At 46.2% G+C, this 23,536-nt stretch overlaps 1 protein-coding gene across 2 annotated transcripts in view; it reads right to left on the minus strand.

The window, feature by feature from the left end:
* Positions 1–23,536, minus strand: part of PDE4A (phosphodiesterase 4A) — a 388,477-nt gene that overhangs the window by 247,998 nt on the left and 116,943 nt on the right. Inside the window, exon 1 of one of the 2 annotated variants that reach the window (XM_053370587.1) lies at positions 8,046–8,606. The exons of the other annotated variant lie outside the window; for it this stretch is intronic. Coding sequence (XP_053226562.1) covers positions 8,046–8,338 — 293 coding nt within the window. The 5' untranslated portion in view covers positions 8,339–8,606. Of the gene's footprint in view, positions 1–8,045; positions 8,607–23,536 lie in introns of those variants that run through there. 2 annotated transcript variants of the gene reach the window in all.

Here is a 23,536-nt window from a genome sequence, read left to right on the forward strand (position 1 = left end):
CCATGTGGAAACAGCAGTTCAGGGCTGCTTTCCAAAGGCTTTCCCTCAAGCAAATCTGCAATATTTTAAATCATAGTATGTAATATATTATTCAGTTATTCAATTCAGGAAAACAAATGGACTCACCTTTTGGCAACATGGACTCACAGAAGGGGAAACACAAGAGCCGTCAATCATTTAAGAGCAATGCTTTTTTTTTTTAAAAAAAAGATTTTAAAAAATGAGGGAGTCTTTGGGGGGGGGTCACATAAAACCTTTTGGGGAACATATATGGCCCATGGGCTGTGGATCAGCCATTCCTATCCACTGAGTGGAAGAACCAACTGCTATTAAAGCAACAACATGCCCAGGAAAGGAAAATTATGCCCCTATGATAGCTTCCCACTTTGTTCTGGTCTTCAAGTAAAAGCCTCCCTCCTCTACCCTTTTCCTCCATTTCCCTTTTCTTGTCTTTTTTCTTTTTAGTTTTCTTTAAGCTGATGACAAAAACACCCACCCACCCCTTGATTGATTGAGTTTACTTCTATGTTGCTTCCCACAATGAGCTGTGGTCAAAGTGGCTTACAGCAAACATTCCAAAACCAAGAAATACAGAACATAGAATTACAAATAAACAAAATACAGAACTTGTCGGTAAATTAAAAAATGACAAATATCAGCAAACACGGAATAAATTCCATTATTACCGGGGGGGTGGGACCACCCACGATCTAGGCTGAAGTACATAATATACCTGAAGGAGCATCTCTACCCCCATCGTTCAGCCCAGACACACTGAGGTCTACCTCTGAGGACCTTCTGGTGGTTCCCTCATGGCAGAAAGTGAAGGTATAGGGAACCAGGCAGAGGGCCTTCTTGGTAGTGGCACCCTCCCTGTGGAACACCCTCCCTGCAGATGTCAAGGAGGTAAAGAACTATGCAACTTTTAGAAAGCATCTGAAGGCAGCCCTGTATCGGGAAGTTTTTAATTTTTGACGTTTTACTATGTTTTTATGTTTTGCTGGAAGCTGCCCAGAGTGGCTGGGGAAACCCAGACAAATGGGTGGGATATAAATAAAAAAATTGATGTTGTTAAGCAGAACAAGAATCAACTGATAACATTCTGGTACTGGACTTGCTGGACTCCAAGGAGCCTAGCTTACATACAGTTAAGAGTAAATGGCATACAGCTGGCATATAGACTAGATAACGTACAGAGGAGGCTAACAGTAGCAAAAGGAAAACACTGGGGAGGACAGTAGTTAGTCTCTCCCACGGTCTTCTGGAAGTACCTATACCTGCTACAGGTATTATTGCTCTTCTTTGAGAGAGAATAATTGTCTGAAATGTTCAATTTCAGAATGGCAGAGCAGGATAGGCTCTTTTGGGCACAATCCACGGAGAAATTCTCTGGAAGTGAGCTGAATCTGTGAAATAGCCTGGAGGATTATTCCCTGTGTGAATCAACCTGAGGGGGTCTATCTGGATTTTCCAACTCGAGACCACCAAAATTTATTCAACCAGACCAAGCTGTGCCCTTATCATAGATATTTCACGTTGCAATCAAGTCACCTCAAGCCACAAAGTGCAATATTAATGACTAGTCAATGGGGTAACTAACTAATCCCATTTCCCCCCCAAGCAAAATTGCAGGCTGTGCAAAGTCCTCAAAGTGTCCTAGAGAATGCTTCACCACAGGTAATATCAGCTAGGCCTACAAGATAGCTGATATTCTTTCTTTCCCCATAGGCTAACTGTATTAAAATAGCCTTCACCCATGCATGAATCATACTTTACATAACAATGCAATAAAAAGCATTGAAAAAATCTTTCAAATGATCCTCACCAGAACAACTGCAATGCATTCAAGTCTTTCAGGACCTGAGTTTTCAAATATGATTGCTGAGGGGTCCTTTACCACAGCCCAGTTCAAACCAACCTGCAGCCATGAATTCACCAAGTGGCCTTAGGCAAGCCACGGTTGATGATTGGCCCCTCATCTGCAAATGTAGAGGACAACACTGGCCTACCTTACAAGGTTGTTGCAAGTGTGCTATACAAATGCCGCCAACTGCCCTTCCCTTCAGTGCTAGAACATCTGATTTGTGGGCAAGAAGGTTCCAGTTTCCATTCTTAACATCTCTAAGTAGGCTTGGGAAAGTCTCCTGGCCTGATCCACCAGAGAGCTGCTACCAGCCAATGTGGACAGTGCTAAGCTGATGGCCTGACTTCATCTAAGGCAGACTCCTGTGTTCCTCCTATCATTTCTCTCATATGTCTTTGGATTCCAAGGGTGCTAATTGTCCCATGATCGTTCCGGTCATGTAATATTTCCCTTGTGTGCCAGTTTAACTCTCTGTTAGGTTGCATGGCTTGGAAGACTCCATGTTACGCCCCAACAGCTGGGTACATTTGCACATGCAACAACTTAAGATTTTTGTTGTTTTTTAAAAGAAAATGAATGAGGACACCATGAACTAAAGTTGTGTTGTGTAATTCAATCAATTGCAGAAATCACTTTAAAATGCCACACAGTAAGAGGGGTGGCAGTTTTAGAGACACAACCAGCATTTTAACACTCAGGGGTTGTTGCTGGGGGTGCCTTTTACAGAAAGCCTGTTACACATCTGTTTCAATCAGTGTGTCCCGTTAGCAATGTTCACAGCTCAAGCTGTTAAGGAGAAGATTGCCACAAAGTGCCCAATTTGGGAATTCTGTCCTCTGAACTTTTAATGTATGAAGAAAGGACAGATTGACCACCATTCAGGGGCATAATGCTCTTCCAAAATTGTCTTTAAGGTGTTGGAGGTAGTTAAGGGGGGGGGGGAGAGAGACAAATTAATCATAGGTAAAGGTAAAGGTACCCCTGCCCGTACGGGCCAGTCTTGCCAGACTCTAGGGTTGTGCGCTCATCTCACTCTATAGACCGGGAGCCAGCGCTGTCTGCAGACACTTCCGGGTCACGTGGCCAGCGTGACAAGCTGCATCTGGCGAGCCAGCGCAGCACACGGAACGCCGTTTACCTTCCCGCTAGTAAGCGGTCCCTATTTATCTACTTGCACCCAGGGGTGCTTTCGAACTGCTAGGTTGGCAGGCGCTGGGACTGAGCGACGGGAGCGCACCCCGCCGCGGGGATTCGAACTGCTGACCTTTCGATCGGCAAGTCCTAGGCGCTGAGGCTTTTACCCACAGCGCCACCCGCGTCCCTTTTCATTAATCATAGGAAGAATTATTAATAAAGGGGAATTGGAGGTAATGTTCTTATTCCCACATACCCTACTATGCTTTGATTTGCTGCTGAAATCTCAGATGAATTTTACTTGAAAAGAAACTTTTGAGGCTTTTTAATTTTCTTTTACTCTCTCACAGCCATACATTTTAAACCGCCAGTGCTGCTCTATTACAACTAATGACTATCTGTGGGCAGTAGATGTCTGCTCTCAGCCAGCCCAAAGGCAGCCTATTTCAAAACAATTTTTATTTCATTGTTTGAAATATATTGGATTACAAGAGCAAGATGTCTCTGTTCTCTCAGATAGACAAGGGAAGCAGTAGTAGACTTGGACAACTCTACAAGATGCTAGAAGGAAAAGGCCTGAAGAGATACCAAGATGAATTGCAATGAGGAGACAATAGGGAAATTGTGTTTTAAAATTTTAATATTTTCAAACTTGCAAGATGTCAGTTCTAAGCAACGGTGGCCCAAATACTATATTGTTGTACCTGTATGTACACATGCCTTAAAAGAAATTAAATTTGCCCAAGCAACCTAAATTCAACATCAAAAAAGCTGAATTTTGTGGTCTGTGTGAAAATTTGAATGACTTATTTTGTATAGTGTAATCTAGTTTTGCTAATCATGGAGAAGAGCAAAGAGCTGTACTTAAACTCATCTGCCTAACCACTAGAAAATATATTCAGCTTATCACCTACATAGCTAATATTTCAAGGCATTGCCAACATGCTTTTAAACATCAGTTTGCAACCACAAGGACTACAAACTGATATGTGAAACGTAAGATTCTGTGTCCAATAATCACACTCTGAAATTCTTTCTCTATCTTCCTTCCTTCCTTCCTTCCTTCCTTCCTTCCTCTTTCTTTCTTAAGCACTCCTGCAGGTTAGACTATTCCCAGCTTCTCTAGTTATCCAATAATGGGAAATAAACTGGGTAACTTTAAGTGGACACAATTATTCATATCCACCTACTGGTTAGAAGACCACATTTGGTCTTCAATGGTTCCTCTATGAGTATACTGTATAGACCAAGTCTCCAACTTTAGGATACCTGCCTCGTGCCACAGTAGTTGGCTAACAGGCCAATATATATATCCGTGCTGTGCACCAACTAGACAACAATTCCACTGTCCTTAGCTTATAGAAAGCAAAAAGCTACATATGACTAGTATTATTAATCAGAGACCATAATTCCCTGCTCCAAAGAGCTTAAATGATTTTTCAGCCCTGATGCAAGACATATCCACAACTGTTTGCACCACCTACCCAAGCATATGACTGGCATGAGCTTTGTACATTTTGCTAACTTATAAGCAGAAGGCAGCAAATGTGTCAAGGATAAGCAGGCTGAAGGACACCCCCCCCCCATAAGTCAACCAGAACTCATGTTTGGATGCGATCTCCTGTGGCCATATGGCAGTGCTCTTACTTCATCAACTCCCTCCCTCATCTTCTTCCAATTCTTCTCTCAGCTACATCTAGACATATGTCAGTGTCTTGTGCCAGCTGGAGCTCCCATGTTGGAGCTGCCCATCAGACAAAAGTGGAATGCAAGGAACCTTGACAACAAGAATTAGCACACAGGGGTTGTACAGGCAGCCACCTCCTTCAAAGGAAGGCAAAGGTGCTTTCACTGCACACTTAAAAAGCTACTGGTAATGGCTGACGGGGAAGGATTGGCTGGAAAACCAAGCAGCGACAGGTGAGGACTCACGCTCTGGAAAGAGGCTGTTAGCAAATTACATAGGATTCCTTCCACACAGAAAACACAACTGATACCATGATTGAAGTTATTCTAGAGAGTGTCACTGACCAATGAGGCAAGACAACAGACTAGAAGGTAGACTGCAATCACCTTAACATTCAACACTAGAGGGAGTCTGCAAGAACAGCTGAGCAATCTGCCTAGTGAGAAAATCATGCAATCCGTTTAAAGGCATGCTCAGCAGCATCTCTCAGAAAGAGTTTAGGACAAGTGGCTCCTGCTGCAGTGGATGGGGCTGGAACTGATGAGCCTTGAGGTCCCATTACAGTTCTTGCTAATGTTACATGAGAGTGGGCCTTTTCTGTAGTGGCTCCCCATTTGTGGAATGCTCTCCCCAGGGAGACTCACCTGGCACCTTCATTACATATCTTTAGACACCAGGCAAAAACGTTCTTCACCCAGTCCTTTGGCTAATTAAACAATCTATGGCCTTCTAAATGTGCAGTTTGTTATTATGTTCACTGTAAACCACTCTGTGATCTTCGGATGAAGGGTGGTACAGTGGTATCTTTGGTTATGAACTTAATTCATTCCGGAGGTCCGTTCTTAACCTGAAATCGTTCTTGACCTGAGGTACCACTTTAGCTAATGGGGCTTCCTGCTGCTGCACAATTTCTGTTCTCATTCTGAGGTAAAGTTCTTAACCGGAGGTACTACTTCTGGGTTAGCGGAGTTTGTAACCCAAAGTGTTTGTAACCTGAGGTACCACCTGTATGTGTGTGTGTGTGTATATATATATATATATATATATATATATATATATATATATATAATAATAATAATTACTAAGAGTGAGCTGTGCAGAGGGTATGGATGACGGAAACCAGCTAACACTGAGCAGTTGAAGAGATGTGGACCCTTTCTCCATCATTGAGTAGCACTCATCAGAAAACCTGCAGGCCTTGAAGGAACAGACTATGTGGCGGCAGCAGCCCATCTGCTAATTGCATTTTTCTCCCACCCAAGCTTGTGGGGAGCTACCAGGGGGCACCAGATCCCAATATAGATGTTTATTCAACCATCTAGTCCCTGATGTACATTTTCACTCACCCTTTCTTCCCTGGTGGGGAAGGGGGCACCATTTTGTGGTACACCTCTGGTGTCAAAATATCTTGCGTGGCCTTGACAACAGACTCCAGTTCCAACAGCTTACAGCTAATATGAATCACGGCAAGACTAGCACAGAGTTCCTCAAGCCTTTCCGCACAGTTCCACCCGCTGAAGAACTCTTTAAAATGTCTGCCACAGGAACTAACATTTCTCAGAGGGGTCCAAGGCATATTTTGAAGCACCAAAACTAGCCATAGCTCCCAGAGCCTAACCTATAGGGGATGACCAGTGGGCTTAACTGGTTTGGTTTAGGGTTGCTGACTTTTCAAACAGCTACAGCAACTTGAGGGTAGGCAATTAGCAGACAATCGTGTTCACCTCCATGATGAGTAAAGCTTTGCAGACTGAGTTGTGTAGATGAACATTACAAAACAGTGAAATTTGTGAGAGTAAGCTATGCTTCCCCGCTCCTGATCCACAGCCCTAATTTCAGTAGAGCCTGACATTTAACTTACTGTGGAGTAAGACTTGCATGAATTTGGAAGAGCTCACATTTTACCACAAAATAAATAAAGACAACTTGTTCCATCAGATTTCAATTTCCTGAGAGCCTTCTCTCCCCACCCTCCTGTTCAGCCTGTTACAAAATGTTAATTGGATTTTAAAGGAAGCCACACATTGTGGGAGAAGGGCAGTTGCTGAACCAAAGAGGCCACAGACAACAATAATAGCAAAAAGCACGATTCAATGCTTTCTCTTCTAAAAACAGGAAGTTCGGAGGAAGGGACTGGGAGGGTCACAGCTTGGTGCCCATTTGAACTTCCCCTAACAAGCCCTAAACAAAAACCTTCCACTACTTTTGGAAAGCAAGGAACTCAGCTGCCCATATTTTTATTGAAAATCTGTGATTGTGGGGTGATGCCTTCAATGTCCCCCACCGTCCCTAGCTCTTCCTAAAGAAGGGGTAAGGAGCCAGTGGGGTTCTGGGGGTGATGTGGCGGCTCCAGCCACCACCAGCCAGCCCAGCAACAACCAGAGGGCTACAAGTCCTCCCCCCCCGCACCGTTGTTCTCAAGAGTGAGGTTGTAGGGTTTGCTCTTTTCCGCACATTGAGCCTCTCCCTTTACATGCCTCTCTTACGCACGATACATGAACGGGGTGTGGAATTATTATTAATAATCAAAATAAAGAACAGGGTTATTTGGAAATGCCGGTTTCATGCCACAGAAACCAGTACTTGACTTGTATGAGAGAGAAGGGAGCTGCTACTAATTCTCTTGAAGACAAGACATTATGAGGCGTTATTTTTATTCTCATGAACTGTATGGATGAGAGCGAGAAAGCAGCTAAGGCTGTTGAGATTGCCAAAGGATAAATACAATTTTATACCTGCCTAGAGTTCAGGCCCTGTGCCAACTGCACAAACACAAGAAGTTTCTCTGTACTGAGCCAGCCCATTCGTCCGTTTGGATCAGTATTACCTATACTGACAGGCAGCAGCTCCTCAGGGTTTCAGGCAGGGATCTTTCCCCAAACCTACCCGCAGGTGCTGGGGTTTGAAGCCGAGACCTTCACTGAGCTAAAGCCCATCCTTACTGGCGCTCTGCGCTGGGCAGGTTACAACTTTAGAAGACACCACTAAAGCAGAGCTCAGGTGGAGTTAAGATTGCACCCGGGGAAGCTGTGAAATAAGGAGCGCGCCTCTAGGCATGTGCAAAGGGCCTCCTGCCCACTACTCTAACGAGCAGCTATCGTTTGCCCAGATGCAAACAACGCTAAGCCCCACGGATGGGCGAGATTGTTGAAATCAAGCACAAGCCTCAGGGCAACCAAAAGATCTGCGGAGCGGGCCAAGGGGGCGACGCCGTCAAAACACGAAGGGGGCAAGAACCCGGAGCTCAGCAGAAAGCAGCAATCGGATGCGTTTCCCTCCGGTTGCAACAGTCCCCGGTTCCCCGCGCCAGGCGGCACTTGCCCCGCCGACGCGCCCCCCACGCCCCGCTTCGGAGCCTACCGCTTGCCGGCGTGGCCGCCTCCGCTGGTGCTGGTGGTCCCGTGGAAAGACGACGGCCAGGACATGCGGCATTTCTTCAGCCCCGGCCGGTCGCTGGTGTCCATGGCGTCCGCCCTCTCGATCTGCCGGTGCGGGTGCCTCTCCGTGTCCGAGTAGCCGCGGTGCTTGATCTTGATGGGGGTCCGGGGCTGCCGCCAAAGGTGCTGCGGGGGCTTGAGGGTGGCCTGACCCTCCCGCGGCACGGGCAGCGACAGCGACAGGCTCTTCTTCGAGCAGGGCGGCGGCGGCTCCATCCTGCTCCTCCTCGCCGGCTTCGGACGGAGCTATACGGGCAGGTCGCGGGGTGGCCGCGGCTGAGGAGTTTGCGCGCCCGGGTCTCGGTCTCCGGCCAGCAACCCGAGTCGCCGCCCCTCGAGCGGGGAAGCGCCTCACAAACTCCGCCAAGAAGCCGCCGCTGCCATCCCAAGCGAGGCTTAGCGCGGAGGCAGCCGCCCAGGGCCCTTCGCGCCGGCTCCGGACGCCCCCTCCATGCTCCGCGGCTGCCGGAGGAGACTGGCGGCGCCTGCCCGAACACGCACCGAGCTCAGCCCGCGCCGGGAGCCGACGGAGCGTCCCCGTTGCGCGCGTCTGAGGCGCCGCCGCCGCCGCCGAGCGCCTCCGGAGGGAAGGAGGGAGTGCGCCGCCGGCGGGGCTGCGGGGAGGGAGGAACCAGCGGAGGCGGAGGGGACGCGACGAGGGTCGCCGCCTTCACGGCATCCCCCGCTTGGCGAGGCGGCGGCGGCGGCGCCACGAGACGGACGTGGGCGGGCGTCTCCTTAGGCTCCGCGGTTCCCCGAGGAAGGCTCCGCCTGCGCGGCAGCCGGCTCGCGCGCGGAGTAAGTCGAAGCGCGGAGCCCGAGCGGCGCTGGAAGAGCCCCGCCCGCGGCTGCCCGCGCCCAAGACGCGCCAGGCTTCGCCAGCTTTCTCCCGTCCAATGTAGAGCCGGCTCCCTTTCTCCTCACAAGTCCATCCCCCTCGACGTACTTGGAATAGCAAGAGTGCCTCTGAGCGTGTACAGAAAGCCTTTTCCGTCAGCAAAGGCCTAAGGACAGTTAGCCTTACCGCGTCAAGTATCAGCACTGGCAGTGTCGGATTTACGTATAAGCTAAACAAGCTATAGCTTAGGGCCTCAGCATAGCTGTCAACGTTTCCCTTTTTTAAAGGGAAATTCCCTTGTTCCGAATAGGATTCCTCGCAAGAAAAGGGAAAAGTTGACAGCTATGGGTCCCACTCTCTTGGGGGGGGGCAAAAAATTCACTATTAATATACTTCTTCTTAATTGTATTTCACTTCAACCATCACTTTGATTAAATACATATTTTGTTATGTGCAAATGGCTTTAGATACCTATTAGGTCCATAAATTACCATATAGCATATATTCAACACAAAAAACAGCCACAATTTGTTGTTGACAAAGGACAGCTGGACATATAAAGGCAGTAGCTTAGGGCTTCATCCAACCTAAATCCGGCCCTGATCAGCAGTGTCCAGTTTATTGTGGCGGGGGAGGGGGGGAGCTGGGCACCTCTCATCTTCCTCTTCCATTCTGCAAAATGCCCCCCCGCCCCGAAAGCGTAGCCACCAACAAAAGCCTGTTGGGACTGAGAGAGTTGGTTAACTAAGTGGAACCTCCATGTTCAGGAGTAGTATACCTTTGAATCTAGCACACTAAGGACAAACAGTGGAGGAATACTGGTGCCCTCATGCTTAGGTATTATCATGTACTGGGTGCTCCGCAGGCACCTGCTGGATCTAATCCCAAATTGTTGTCTCCATCAAGGCAATCAGGCCGCCCTTCCTTTTGGGTCCACATTTGGCCTGGAGCTTCCTTCGCATGGCTGTCTCTCTGTCAGTCTTAACCCTCAGAAATGCGGGGTAAGGATTTCAGCAGACCTGCTTCACCTCCGAATCTCAGTGAGGCGCAAAGAGATTTCCTGTTTTGGGGTAAAGTAGGCGGAGCATAAAGGTGCTCTCCTGTGTAGGGGGCGACAGAGGGTGAGAGGCCACTCTGGGAAAAGTAAATAAACTCTTCCTAGCGTGAGGGGGTGGCCCACAAAAAACATCTTCTTTTAAAGTGTGGGGTGTGGGGGTAGCATATGGAATAAAGGCCTTCTCGGTGGCTGCTCCCAAGATTCTGGAGCTCACCCCCTAGAGAATTCAGAATGGCTCCTTCCTTGCTCCTCTTGTCCCAACAGGGTTTGGAACTGACTGCTTTTAAAACTTGACATGCTGTTTTTATTGTACTTATCTGTATGTTTTTAATAGATATATAGCTTTGATCATATTAATGTTTAATTATTTTCCCCATCCATGTTTTCAGCTGTCCTTATTTTATCTGTAAGCCACCTTGAGTTTCTGTCAGGGAAAAATGCAGAGTATAAATAAATTAATAATAATGATGATGATGATGATGATGAGAAAGAAGGTAGGCTGAGCCATTTTTCTGTGTGTGTGGAGCTGTTGTTTCAAGTAGGGGAATATTCAACTGACTCCCTTGTTACACATGTGCAGCAGTCCGGGGGGGGGAGCTTTTTCTCTTGATGCTGTTGATGTTATGAAGTGGTCCTCAACACATGTAGGAATTAATTGATCTTAGCAGCCTATAAACCAGAGCAGGGCCTTCCCAAGACATTTTAGCATCTGAGGCAAAGCACAAAATGGCACACACACCCTCCCTGCCAGGGAGGAAAGGGTGAGTGAAGAAGTACATCAGGAACAAGCAGGGAATAAATACTGACATTGGGATCTTCTGCCACTGAGGATCCTGCCACCTGAGGTGGTCACCTGACCTTGCCTCATGGGTGGGCCGGCTCTGAACCAGGAGCATTTGGGTCCAAATGTGTCCTTCCAGCTTTTGTTGCTGTGACCCAGTTGCTGGGATTCAGTGTTGCTTTTGCTGTGCCACCTTCAGAGCTCTGGTGTGCAAGCAGAGAAAAGGTTCAGGGATACTGTCAAAATAGTACCAGTCTATAAAGCAGGGCAGCTGCGAGTGGCCAGAGGCAGCCTTTGGCACAGAAGCTCCGTGGTGATCAAATAATGTCATTATTGAGCAATAAAGTGGCTATTAATAGCACGGTGGCATCGCCCCCTCCTTCCTTGTAAATAGTTTGTATTGGCAATGGTGATCCGTGTCTCTTGCAGGATCAGATAGGAGAAAAGGAAAGGTTAATGGTGACTTGTGTACACCAGCATAACTGGGGTGGCATTCTCCAGCCAGAGATATTTCAGTGGAAAATCCAAAATGGGAGCCCTCCTCCTCGTAGCTAGCATACTGGGAAGCTCTCCTTCACAACCCTCATTGAAACATATGAGAGCTATCTGTGAACAATATTGTGTTCCTTCTAAACCATGGGTAGGCAAACTAAGGCCCGGAGGCTGGATGCGGCCCAATCGCCTTCTAAATCCGGCCCGCGGACAATCAGCATGTTTTTACACGAGTAGAATGTGTGCTTTTATTTAAAATGTACCTCTGGGTTATTTGTGGGGCATAGGAATTTGTTCAATTTTCCCCCCAAAATATAGTCCGCCCCCCCAAGGTCTGAGGGACAGTGGACCAACCCCCTGCTGAAAAAGTTTGCTGACCCCTATGATCTAAACTCTTTCCATGGTTCAGCTCTGTCAGTCTCCCACATAAGGACTTTCTTAATCATATCAGAATCCATCTAATCTAGCATTTGGTTTCCAACAATGGCCCAACAGACTTCTGCTTCAGGGAGTCCACAAACAGAGTAGGAGAGCGAGAGCCCTCCCCTGTTGTTTGCCCTCAGCGCTTGGTATTCAGAACTACTTCTGAACATGGAGGTTCCATTTAACTACAATTAATCCTCTTCCACTCTTGAAAATGACTAAAATGGGCCACCTGCTTTGGGCCACCACAGCTACAATAAGCCATGTATGGGGAATCCTGGCTGCACATTTAATCCAAGCGAGAAACAGGGTATGGCCCTCCTGAATTCTGCAGGGGAGAGGTAAAATCCAGAGGTCTTGCCCTGTCTATTCCCATGAGACCAGGACCCTGCAGGATTTAACTTCCTTCCGCAGGGCCTGTGAGACAGAGCTATTCCGCCTGGCTTTCAATTTGCACTTAGCCTGATCTTTCCCCTTCCTTCCCTCCCCTTCCCCTTTTTATGAAGATTACCAGCTCTCGGAGCCCACAACTAATTCACCCCTGGCCTCCTCGCTGGCCCAAATAGGACTAATTTAGCCAGCTAGGACTGGTGATCATCTAATGTTTATTGGATGGATTTCCCCCCAAACTGGTTTTTTAATTCTGAATTTATTATTATTCACGTTTTATACTGTTTTTTAAGCTGTTTTATTGTTGCATCAATTAAGTGTTTTAAATTTGCTGTTAGCCACCCTGAGCCCTGTTTTCTGAACCGGGAAGGGCAGGGTATAAATAAAAAATTATTATTATTATTATTATTATTATTATTATTATTATTATTATTATTATTACTTCAAAGGCTTGGGAGCAAATTATTCCTGCATTGCAGGGGTTTGGACTAGATGACCCTTGGAGTCCCTTCCAATGCTACAATTCTATGATACAGTCTCATCAAAACAGGTTTATTTCCCACTCTCCCAAGACAACTTCACTCCCAAGACAACTTCACATACACACATGGCTTCACTTTAAATCAATTTTTGCTCAAGAGGATCCCACGCAGGGAATCAAGCATTACATGGTAAGGTGACAGCAGAAATTGTTCCAGGATGTGATTTAGCTATTTCTGTCCCTCCAGATAAAAATAGACGTCTAGAGGATACTTTTGTTCAACATATTTCATGTGCCTTGAGAATCTACATGTTTAAAGCCTCCAGAATAAGAGGAAACAAGCTCAAAGTAGACTCAGAAGGAGGGATAAAGAAGAGGAAGAGAAGGAGACAGAAGGAGGACATGGTTCACAAGTCCAAAACATTTCCCTGCATGAAGTGCTTGTAGGATGGGAGAGGTACAGAGCCTAAAGTGCTTCTGAGCTTGTGCAGAGTACTGCCCTCTCTTTCTTGCTTTCCTCAAGACCTGCTACTTTAGCAGAACCCCTCCTGGGATGTGGAATAAAGACACATGAAACAGTATTTTAGGTTAATGGGTGAAAAAGGCCACAACTTTATTGGTTACAGAATGTGAGTGGTATTGGCTTAGGCATTGGAGACCACACGACTATAGCTGACTCCTGCCCGCCTGCAGGAGTCTTGGAAGGGTTAGCCACCAGTAGGGGAAGCCCTGCTGATGCACATCAACTAGGGACTCCCCCAGGGTCACCGCTAGGGGTCATGCCATGGCCCTAGCTCCCCGTCTGGGGCTTCGGATGGAGAACCCCTCAGGAAGATCCTTAGCCCTCATTTCTGCCCCTTCCTCAGCTACTTGCCCAATTCTCCAGTTCCAACCTCAGAGCCTTCCTGGATATTTCTCAGAACCCAGTGAAAAGCCAAATGGGGCTTCCTTTGTGCACCAAGAATGGCTCCCAGAGAGGGAGGTTGGAGACAGGAAAAGGCAGCCCACTTGGAACCTGGTGCCAGTTTCATGCAGATGGACCATTGCTCCATCTACCTCCTGTGGCTAATAGGTGATACTCCACATGCTGTTGGACTACAACACCCATCAGCTCCGGCAGCACAGCCAAAGGTCAGGGATGATGGGACTTGTAGTCCAGCCACATCTGGAGGGCACAGAACTGGCTACCCCTGGTCTATGCTGACTTTCGTATGCTATGAATGTACACAACAACATGGCCACAACTTTTGTTGTTGTTGTTTAGTCTTTTAGTCGTGACCGACTCATCGTGACCCCATGGACCAGAGCACGCCAGGCACTCCCGTCTTCCACTGCCTCCCACAGTTTGGTCAAACTCATGTTTGTAGCTTCGAGAACACTGTCCAACCATCTCATCCTCTGTCGTCCCCTTCTCCTTGTGCCTTCAATCTTTCCCAACATCAGGGTCTTTTCCAGGGAGTCTTCTCTTCTCATGAGGTGGCCAAAGTATTGGAGCCTCAGCTTCAGGATCTGTCCTTCTAGTGAGCACTCAGGGCTGATTTCCTTAAGAACGGATAGATTTGATCTTCTTGCAGTCCATGGGACTCTCAAGAGTCTCCTCCAGCACCATAATTCAAAAGCATCAATTCTTCAGCGATCAGCCTTTATGATCCAGCTCTCACTTCTTCAAATGCCCCAAACACCCAGTAACTTCTGTCATTGATAGGCAGGTATTTCAGATGAGGGCAGCACACTGACGCACACAACCACACACACACACCCCTGGCACACAAACACACACACACACACACCTGACAAGTGTACTCTTCTGACCAGAGTTGCTTGCACTTTTCTTCATTCCTTCAGTGGAATATAACACGGGCTGCACCCTGAGTCATCTGGCTGCCTGTCCTGCGTAAGGGATGGCCAGCCTTACTAGCAGGATCTGATGCCAGCATTTTGAATTTCTGAGCAAAAGAAAGGGAAACACCTCAAGACTGAAACGAGATGCCACCGGTGTCTCGACTTTGCTAGTCAAAGGGTCTGAAGCTTCAGCCTGCAACCTGTTAATAAGAAACGTATTTGCAAGGAAGTGGCGAGCAGCACGCAGGCTGCTTGCCAGCTACAGAAGCATCTGCACATTGACTGCTCTGCAGGAGCCTAATTTTAAACTGGGCGATTTCTTCTCAATGAAGCAAAACAGAATGCCTACCCTTTGAACATGTGCCTTGGCAAAGAGTTGCCAAATCTCATTCTGCTCAAAAGCAATTTTGCTGCCCATATGCTCCCCCTCGCAGTACTGTACGTATCTGCTGTCGTCAGAGAAGGTGCCTAGAGAAGGAAAGGAGGACTGGCAGCGGTGCTTGGAAACTCAGAGAAACCTACAGCCCATCCAAAAAACCATGTGCTGTACGAAGGCAGGAAGGCGGGGTGGGGGGGAACCCTCAAGTCAATGGAGCAGGTGAAGTCAAAAGGGGCGGAGGCAGCCAGTCACAGACCTCTCTCTTCTCTGACTGCAGGTCATGTTTTAAGAATGTGCTTGATTCAGTTCGGGTTTTGCTCTATCAGATTTTTACATGATCAAATTGTATTTAACTTCTTCATTATTTATGTATTTCCCCTTTACTGTTTATATATTTGGAATTTTTTGGAGTGCTTTAAAAGTTGTCAGAAGGGACGCAGGTGGCGCTGTGGTCTAAACCACGGAGCCTAGGGCTTGCCGATCAGAGCTGTACGCCGGCTCCCTCGGTGAATAAAGTGAGATGAGCACCGCAACCCCAGAGTCATCCGCAACTGGACCTAACGGTCAGGGGTCCCTTTACCTTTACCTTTAAAAGGTGTCAGAGGTCTGTGGCTAGTACAATAAATCTGCTGATGACTGAAGCTCAGCGTATAGTTTGCTGAGGATTTTAAATCCCAAGCAAACAACTTTTCTCTTTCCCAATGCCAGCAGTCTTCCTTCATCTGATTATGCCATTTGTCACTTATTCACAATTTTTTATGGGGTGTACAGTGCAAAGCTGATGCATTTCAACTTCCTGTTCAGTTCAATGGGCCTTATTCCCAAGTGACTGTGTCTTGGACTACAGTATCAGCATGAAAGGGCTTTCACAGTAGGCATATGAATCATTAAAAGAGTCCCACGAGGAAACTGGTCATTGGTATTCCCACTGGAATGACTTAATCACAGGATACGCCAAATATTCAGAACTAAGTCCAGATTTGAACCCGGATCCAAATCCTACACTACAGTGGTACCTCGGGTTAAGAACTCAATTCGTTCTGGAGGTCCGTTCTTAACCTGAAACCGTTCTTAACCTGAAGCACCACTTTAGCTAATGGGGCCTCCAGCTGCTGCTGCCACCGCACAATTTCTGTTCTCATCCTGAAGAAAAGTTCTTAACCCGAGGTACTATTTCTAGGTTAGCGGAGTCTGTAACCTGAAGCGTATGTAACCTGAAGCATCTGTAACCCAAGGTACCACTGTACATGGTTTTGCAAAGAAGGAAACGCTATCTAATGCTTAATTCAAGGTTCCCTGAACCCACCTGCCTGCTCACCAGCTGCGAGTATCTTTTCACCTTCTGACAAGGACAATCATGCCTGTCAGTAAAAGCCATTTTGGGGGGGTTAGGAGATAAGCCTTCTTTCTTTTCCTGTGTTCCCCATGGAGGAAAATATGGGTGGTTGATTTCACTCATTGCCTAAAACACTGAAAGGTCAAGGCGGATTCATTTGTAGAAATCGCTTAGAAGTTTGCCTGAACATTTTGCCTCATATTTCCTTCCAGGAAGCCTAGAAACTTACTTTAAAAATATTTTTAAAGTAAGCTCAGACTCCAGGCCCCCTGTTGGTTGTAGACTGGGTACAACAGTGTTTTCTGTAATCGCTTCTCAGGAGTTCTGTTGGCAGTGACCACAAATAATGGCTAGTAAGTCAAGCCCAAAATTTTCAGTCTCTGCACTTAATGTTTCACCATTTATACTGGAAACCTGTTACCCAAGAGACAGCTTTATAAGGTCTCAGCAGGGCACTGTATATATTAGAAAAATAAAATTCTACATGGAACTCTGCAAACTGTATAAATTATATAAAGTTAAGTGAGCAGGTGTTCTAATTTTCTCTTTGCACAATTCTAGATGTGCTAGGAGGAGGAACTCTGCAAGGCACTGTAGGCCAGCCCCCCAAGCTGGAGATCTTGTTCAGCCTCCTCTCTAGCACTTCAGCGAGTAACACAATCACACTTCCACACACACATATTCCCAGCTTGAAACATGCTTTTACAAAACAATGAAATCCAAGGTTATCAGAAAGCTGAATCTTGCACCCCACACTTCTGCTACGCTTGTGCAGAATGACAACACTTGCACACACAAACACCTGAAACTTGAAACTTCTTTAAAAGGGACCCCTGACAATTAAGTCCAGTCACGAATGACTCTGGGGTTGCAGCGCTCATCTCGCTTTACAGGCCGAGGGAGCCGGCATTTGTCCACTTCTGCAGACAGTTTTTCCGGGTCATGTGGCCAGCACGACTAAACCACTTCTGGTGAAACCAGAGCAGTGCACAGAAACGCCGTTTACCTTCCCGCCAGAGCAGTGCCTATTTATCTACTTGCACTGCGTGCTTTCGAACTGCTAGGTTGGCAGGAGCTGGGACCGAACAACGGGAGCTCACCCCGTCGCGGGGATTCGAACCGCTGACCTTTCAATCGGCAAGTCCAAGCAGCACAGTGGTTTAACCCACAGCGCCACCTGCTAAACTTCTTTAGGTGGTCCCAATTTCCAAAGACTTTCCAGAGAGATCCATTTCTCAGGTAATCACTGGCTTAAGTCTAAGGCATTGGGTACCTCACTGCCTCTTAGCTTTTGTCTTCCATGGTAAAATACAACTCTTAGCTGTTAAGCAACACCAGCACCAAGGCTTGCACGCATTGAATATGTCAACTGTCAATAGTCCCCATGGATTATTTTGATAAACAGGCAATGTAATGGAGAAGAGGTTAGAACAGAAAACAGCTGGAATAGGTGCAGAGAAGCTTTAGGCAGGTGGCTTGATCAGAGACAAAATAACTTTCCTGGAAAAAAAAAGCAGAGGGAGGTCTCTTTGATGCATCACAGATGATGGAATAAATTTCAGCTGCTGAGGACCAAAGCCAAGTAAGAGTGGAAAGGCAGCACAAATAGCTCGAAAAATATGTTTTATTGTATTATTTTTTAAGGTGGGGATTAGTCATCGAGGCAACTCTCCAAAAGGAAAATGAACATTCACCAACCTTTGACATATTCTGCAAACAGTGTGGAGTTGAATATCTGTTTTGAAGAACAGAATTGCTCTGTGTGGGGTGTGCCCGGCGCCAGCACCACTCCTCCTCCTAACAAAGCACAGGGATTGACACTGGTATATACAAGATCCACTCAGAAAAGCGCAGATTATAACTGAATAAAAACTAGGCTGTACATACAGACATCAGAAGAATCATAGAACTGGAGAATTCGTAGGGACCGGCAGGGTCATCTTGTCCTGCAATGAAGGAATCTCAGCTAAAGCATCCACAACAGATGCTCATCCAACCTCTGCTTGAAAACCTCCAAGGAAGGAGAGTCCACGCCTCTTGTGGAAGTCTGTTCCACTGCCAAACAGCTCTTACTGTCAGACAGTTCTTCCTGATGTTTAGCTGGAATCTCTTTTTATTATAGCTTGAATCCATTGGTTCGGGTGTTATGCTCAGGAGCAAGAGGAAAAAAGCTTGCTCCATCCTCCATGTGACAGCCTTTTAGATAGTTGGAGAGGATGACCATATCTCTTCTCAGCCTCCCTTTTCCAGGCTAAACATATCCAGCTCCTTCAACCTTTCCTAATAAGGCTTGGTTTCCAGACCCTTGATCATCTTGGTTGCCATCCTCTGCACACATTCCAGATTGTCAATATCCTTCTTAAATGGTGGTGCCCAGAACTGGACATGGTATTCCGGGTGTGGTTTGACCAAGGCAGAATAGAGTTGGTACTATCTGAACAGTATACAGTATGTAGGTGCAGGGCTGGTTCATTAATGAGAGATTTCAGAATGGAGATGGCAAAAATGAAAATCTACTTGGATTGCTTTTAAAAGGAAAGAGTCTGGCAGAACAGTGGTGTTATTACTTCCCTTGAAGTAATAGATTTCTAGAATAGCATTAGCTTTTTTTGCTGCTACATTGCACTGTTGACTCTCGTTAAGCTTGTTGTCCACTAAGACCCCAAGATCTTTTTCACATGTTCTACTAGTATGCCAGATGTCCCCCATCTTATATTTGTGCAGCTGGTTCTTCCTGAAGAAGTGCAGAACATTGCATTAGCTCCTATTGAAATTCATTTTGTTAATTTGGGCCCAGTTCTCCGATCTGTGAAGGTCATCTTGAATCTCAAATCTGTCTTCTGCAGCATTAGCTACTCCTCCCAGTTTGGAGTCATCTGTAAATTTGATGAGCACCCCCTTATTCCTTCATCCAAGTCATTTATAAAGACACTGAACAACAACGGGCACAGGATGAAACCCTGTAGCATCCCACTTGTCCCTTTTCCCAGGATGATGAGGAACTATTAATTAGCACTCTTTGATCAGTCAACCAGCTACTAATCCTCCTAACAGTAACCTCATTTAGCCCAAATTTTACCAGCATATCACAGGCATATCATGGGGGACTTTGTCCAAAGCCTTTTTGAAATTTAGATACACTATGTCCGTAGCATTCCCCTGATCTACTAAGCTTGTAACTCCATCAAAAAAAGAAATGAGATTTGTCTGACATGACTTGCTTTTGAAAAAAAAACCATGCTGCGTAATCACAGCATATTTTCTAAGTGCTCACAGACCAGCTGTTGGATTATCTATTCTAGGACCTTTCCTGGTAACAAGCTCACTGGTCAGTAGTTCCCTAGGCCTTCTTTTCCCCCCTTTTTTAAGATGGGTTCTCCAGGCTGCAGGAATGTCACTTGTTCTCCAGGAATTTTCAAAGATTATAGCTAAGGTAATGGTAAAGGACCCCGGACGATTGAGTCCAGTCGAATTTGACTATGGGGTGTGGTGTTCATCTCGCTTTACTGGCCGAGGGAGCTGGCGTTTGTCTGTAGACAGCTTTTCTGGGGTCATGTGACCAGCATGACTAAACCACTACTGGCACAATGGAACACCATGACGGAAGCCAGAGCGCACAGAAACACTGTTTACCTAGCACAATTGTGTGTAGTGAGAAGGGGAAATAATTTGACTTCCTATAAGGCAGCTTCCTGTGTCCCCAAAATAAGGAAAATGTTTTTTCCCCCCTGGATTCCCATTGGTTATAGATGGTGCATCACTGTACAGCCTGGGCAATGGGAGCCAGAAGATCTGGCTTGCCTTTAAAAATTGGGTCATGGGCATGGGAGAAAACGAAGAACACTTCCTTATGTAGGCCCAGGACTCCATTGAGATGGATATTCATTAATTTGTTAATCCTCTTTTTAGAAAGAGAACACCATCTTTCTAAAAGCCCAAGTACACAAGGCACGGCTCTTAATATAGCACTGGCAGCCCTGACGCACACATGTCACAGCCCAAGGCAGCTTGCTTATGCGCTCATTTCCCTCTCCAATCCTCGTCCAATCTGGGCTTCATGCATGGCCTCTAAGCCCAGTGGCAGGAGGGTTTATCTGAAGCCACTTGTGCCATTTGGTACAGGTAACACAATCCTGGCAAAGCAAGGATCAGGGCAGAGAAGCCATACAGCTTCAGGCATAAATGCCATCAGTTTCAATATCTAGAAAAGAAGTAACTGCTGACTATATCCAATATTTGCATGGTCTAATAGAACTTCCCTGCTTATAAATGAGTTCCTCTGGCAGCTGCCATTCAGAAATCACCTCCCAGTGAATAAATAAATAACAGGACTTAATCATAATAATAATAATACCGTGTGTCTGTCAGGGAAGAGGGCAGGGAGCCTGGAATGGATTTTGACGACTAGCTGCATTCCAGCAATGCTGCGCCCCAGCACCTGTTTTTCAGTGCCAGCCTTGAAAGAGGTGAAAATAATTGTGAGAATTCTCCAATTCTGTGGTAAAATGCAGCTTTTTCCAGGGAAAGCACCAGGACAAAAACCGCTCAGAAACAGAGCTTTAAAGCCCAGGCCTAAGCCTAGAAACATTGCACAAAAGGAAGTGTGGCTAAGCCCTTACAGAAGTCTAAGGTGAAATGTGCAGGCCACACGCAACTCAGATGCCCAATAAGCAAAGCTGCTTCTGTCTTCCAATGGAGCCAAAGACTGTAAAAGTACTGGGACGATTGAGAAGCACTTAGCCTGTGTGAAAATATCACCTTTTCCCAACATTATTCACCACCACTGTCTCCCCTGATGGCTTCCTTTTATTTCTGCCTGAATTCGACACATGAGTGAATCTACCTAGTTGATAATCACATTATGTGTGAGATAATATCAGAAAGAAAGGTAAAAAAACACACAAACCAATCAGATTTGGCTACATAAGAGAAATGAGGGCTATTGAGAGTGAGGGCAAGTGAGGGCAACTTAAAGCTATAAGCAATGAGTTATAAGTGGGGGGGGGGGTTGAGAGCAAGAGTTGTTATCATTGCTGAAAATGTTTACCTGTTGTTGTTGCTGCTGTTGTTGTTGTTAAGGACCTTTCTGGGTATGTTCCTGGTTCACTGCTATAGTACAAAACTGGACTTGTGGTAAACAGTAGCTGAGAAAAGAATTTTGTTATGCTATGTTGAATTTTGAGCAACATAATTGTTCCTATAAATGTGCCACTATTCTCTACATTCCCTACAGCTGAACCATCAGCAGGTGTGACCTGCCTTGTGAAGGAATCAGCTCAGAAAAACATCGTAGAAATAAAATAGGAAAAGTTAGGTTTTCGTGCCAGAGCCTTGGACAATTCCATCTGAGAGTGGCAGCTGGACAAAATATAGCTAATTCAAGAAGAAGCAGGATCCAAGAGAAACAATGGTGCCGAACAATATTGAGAAGGGTTTTTGGAGCATCCCAAGTGTTTTTCAGGAAAATTCCTACCCTGCCAAATTTGCTAGGATTGGGATATGAGAAAGCCAGTTCTCATGTTATCACTTCAGCTGCAGCTGGAAGACAATAGCCCAATGGACAGTTTGTTAGTTGCATTTTCCTATATGGATATACCAGTAACTCCACATAGGAAATAACGTGTATATTGTCAATGTCTGAAATGCATCAAGAAAGAGGGTGGCCCACAGGTCACACAATGCCCTGCTTCCTGTAAAAATATGAATCTGCATGCAAAACTGTAGGTCATGTATAAGGTGGGCCTACATTTGCCGAAAACCAGATTACCTCTGGACCACCAGCAATGTTCTGCAGGAAAACAATTTATGGTCCAAATACCACAGACGAGCATCTCCAAACCTTGTCTTCTGCAAAGCTTTTCCTCCCAAACCCCTGCTTCTGCAGGCATATTGCCAAGCAAAATAATATTCAGGAAAACCATGGATTCACTAAAGCCTTAGAAGCTGCTCCCAAATTCAGCCGGGGTCAACTTCTCATTAAGGGAAGACTTTCCTCCTGAGCCAGGTATGAGCCCTTGTGAATTGCTTAAATCCTCTTTTTCTCTAAATGCACCACCTGGCAGACAAAGGAGCCGGTAAACGATAGGAATGAAATCAATACCCACTCTGCAGTGTAATGGTTTTGTGAGGATGCTAAGCTGGTGGAAGAGGCTACAGATCTATTTATCCATCTCCTGCAGGGAGCGAATAAAAGATTGCTATTCAGACTCAGCGACTGTGGAGAGAATCACTCCTTGATTCTCTCTAGCTTGCGCCACCATTCTGGATGATCTGAGAGGCTCTGACCTTGGGAGGTGCTTCTTGGGCTCTCAGAGATGGAGGCTGGCAATGAATGGCAACTTATGAGGTTAGGCAAATGACAGAGGGGACAACGATGCTCATTTCCACTGCTGGGAAAGGAAAAGAACAGAAGAGAGAAATGGAGGGTTTTTCTACCCTTGCTACCACCTTCAGCTCAAGGAGTTATTGGAGAATACTGTGGATTCAGAAAAAAGAAATTGTAGAATAAGCACCGAGAATTGGGAAAGTGGAGTTGGGGGCTGAAACTACTCAAAAAACCCATGACTGCTTTTGCATCTGCCGTGTGTGGGTGGCGCACTGTTTATGGCTCTGTGCACGTCACAGTCTCAATCCAAACAAAAGGCCCTTCTAAGGGCCAAATCTCACGAGGTGTTTTATTCATGCTTTTAAGCAAGCAAGCTTGCACCTGGCAGCTTTTGCTTTGGAGAAAAAGCAGCTGCAGGGTCGTGATGAGCTGCCAATCTGAATTGGGGCCCTGCACCGGGCTGTAAATCACCTCTCTGGCTGCTATTTGCGCACAAAGGTGCTGTTTGCAATAAATCAGCCTTGGGGGCGGGGGCAACAAGCAGGCAGGAGGGAGTGATTTTCAGGAAGAAACTGACAAAGGGCCTCTGGATTGGGACCATGTTCCAGGTTGGGAAGCTTTTAATGTTTGATGTATTACGGTGTTTTAATATTTTGTTGGAAGCAGCCCAGAGTGTCTGGGATAGCCCAGCCAGATGGGCAAGGTATAAATATATTATTATTATTATTATTATTATTATTATTATTATTATTATTATTATTATTGGCTTGGGATTGTTCGTACTTCTAAATAAAAGTGGGCAAGTTAAGCATGTTCGTTTAAACATGTGAGTAATGTTCTTGTGACGCAGTTGGCGCTGTGGGTTAAACCACAGAGCCTAGGGCTTGCCGATCAGAAGGTCGGCGGTTCAAATCCCCGCAACAGGGTGAGCTCTCGTTGCTCAATCCCTGCTCCTGCCAACCTAGCAGTTCGAAAGCACGAAGTGCAAGTAGATAAATAGGTACTGCTCCGGCGGGAAGGTAAACGGCGTTTCCGTGCGCTGCTCTGGTTCGCCAGAAGTGGCTTAGTCA

The sequence above is a fragment of the Podarcis raffonei genome, chromosome 17 (genome assembly GCF_027172205.1).
Source record: "Podarcis raffonei isolate rPodRaf1 chromosome 17, rPodRaf1.pri, whole genome shotgun sequence".
Classification (NCBI taxonomy): Eukaryota; Metazoa; Chordata; class Lepidosauria; order Squamata; family Lacertidae; genus Podarcis; species Podarcis raffonei.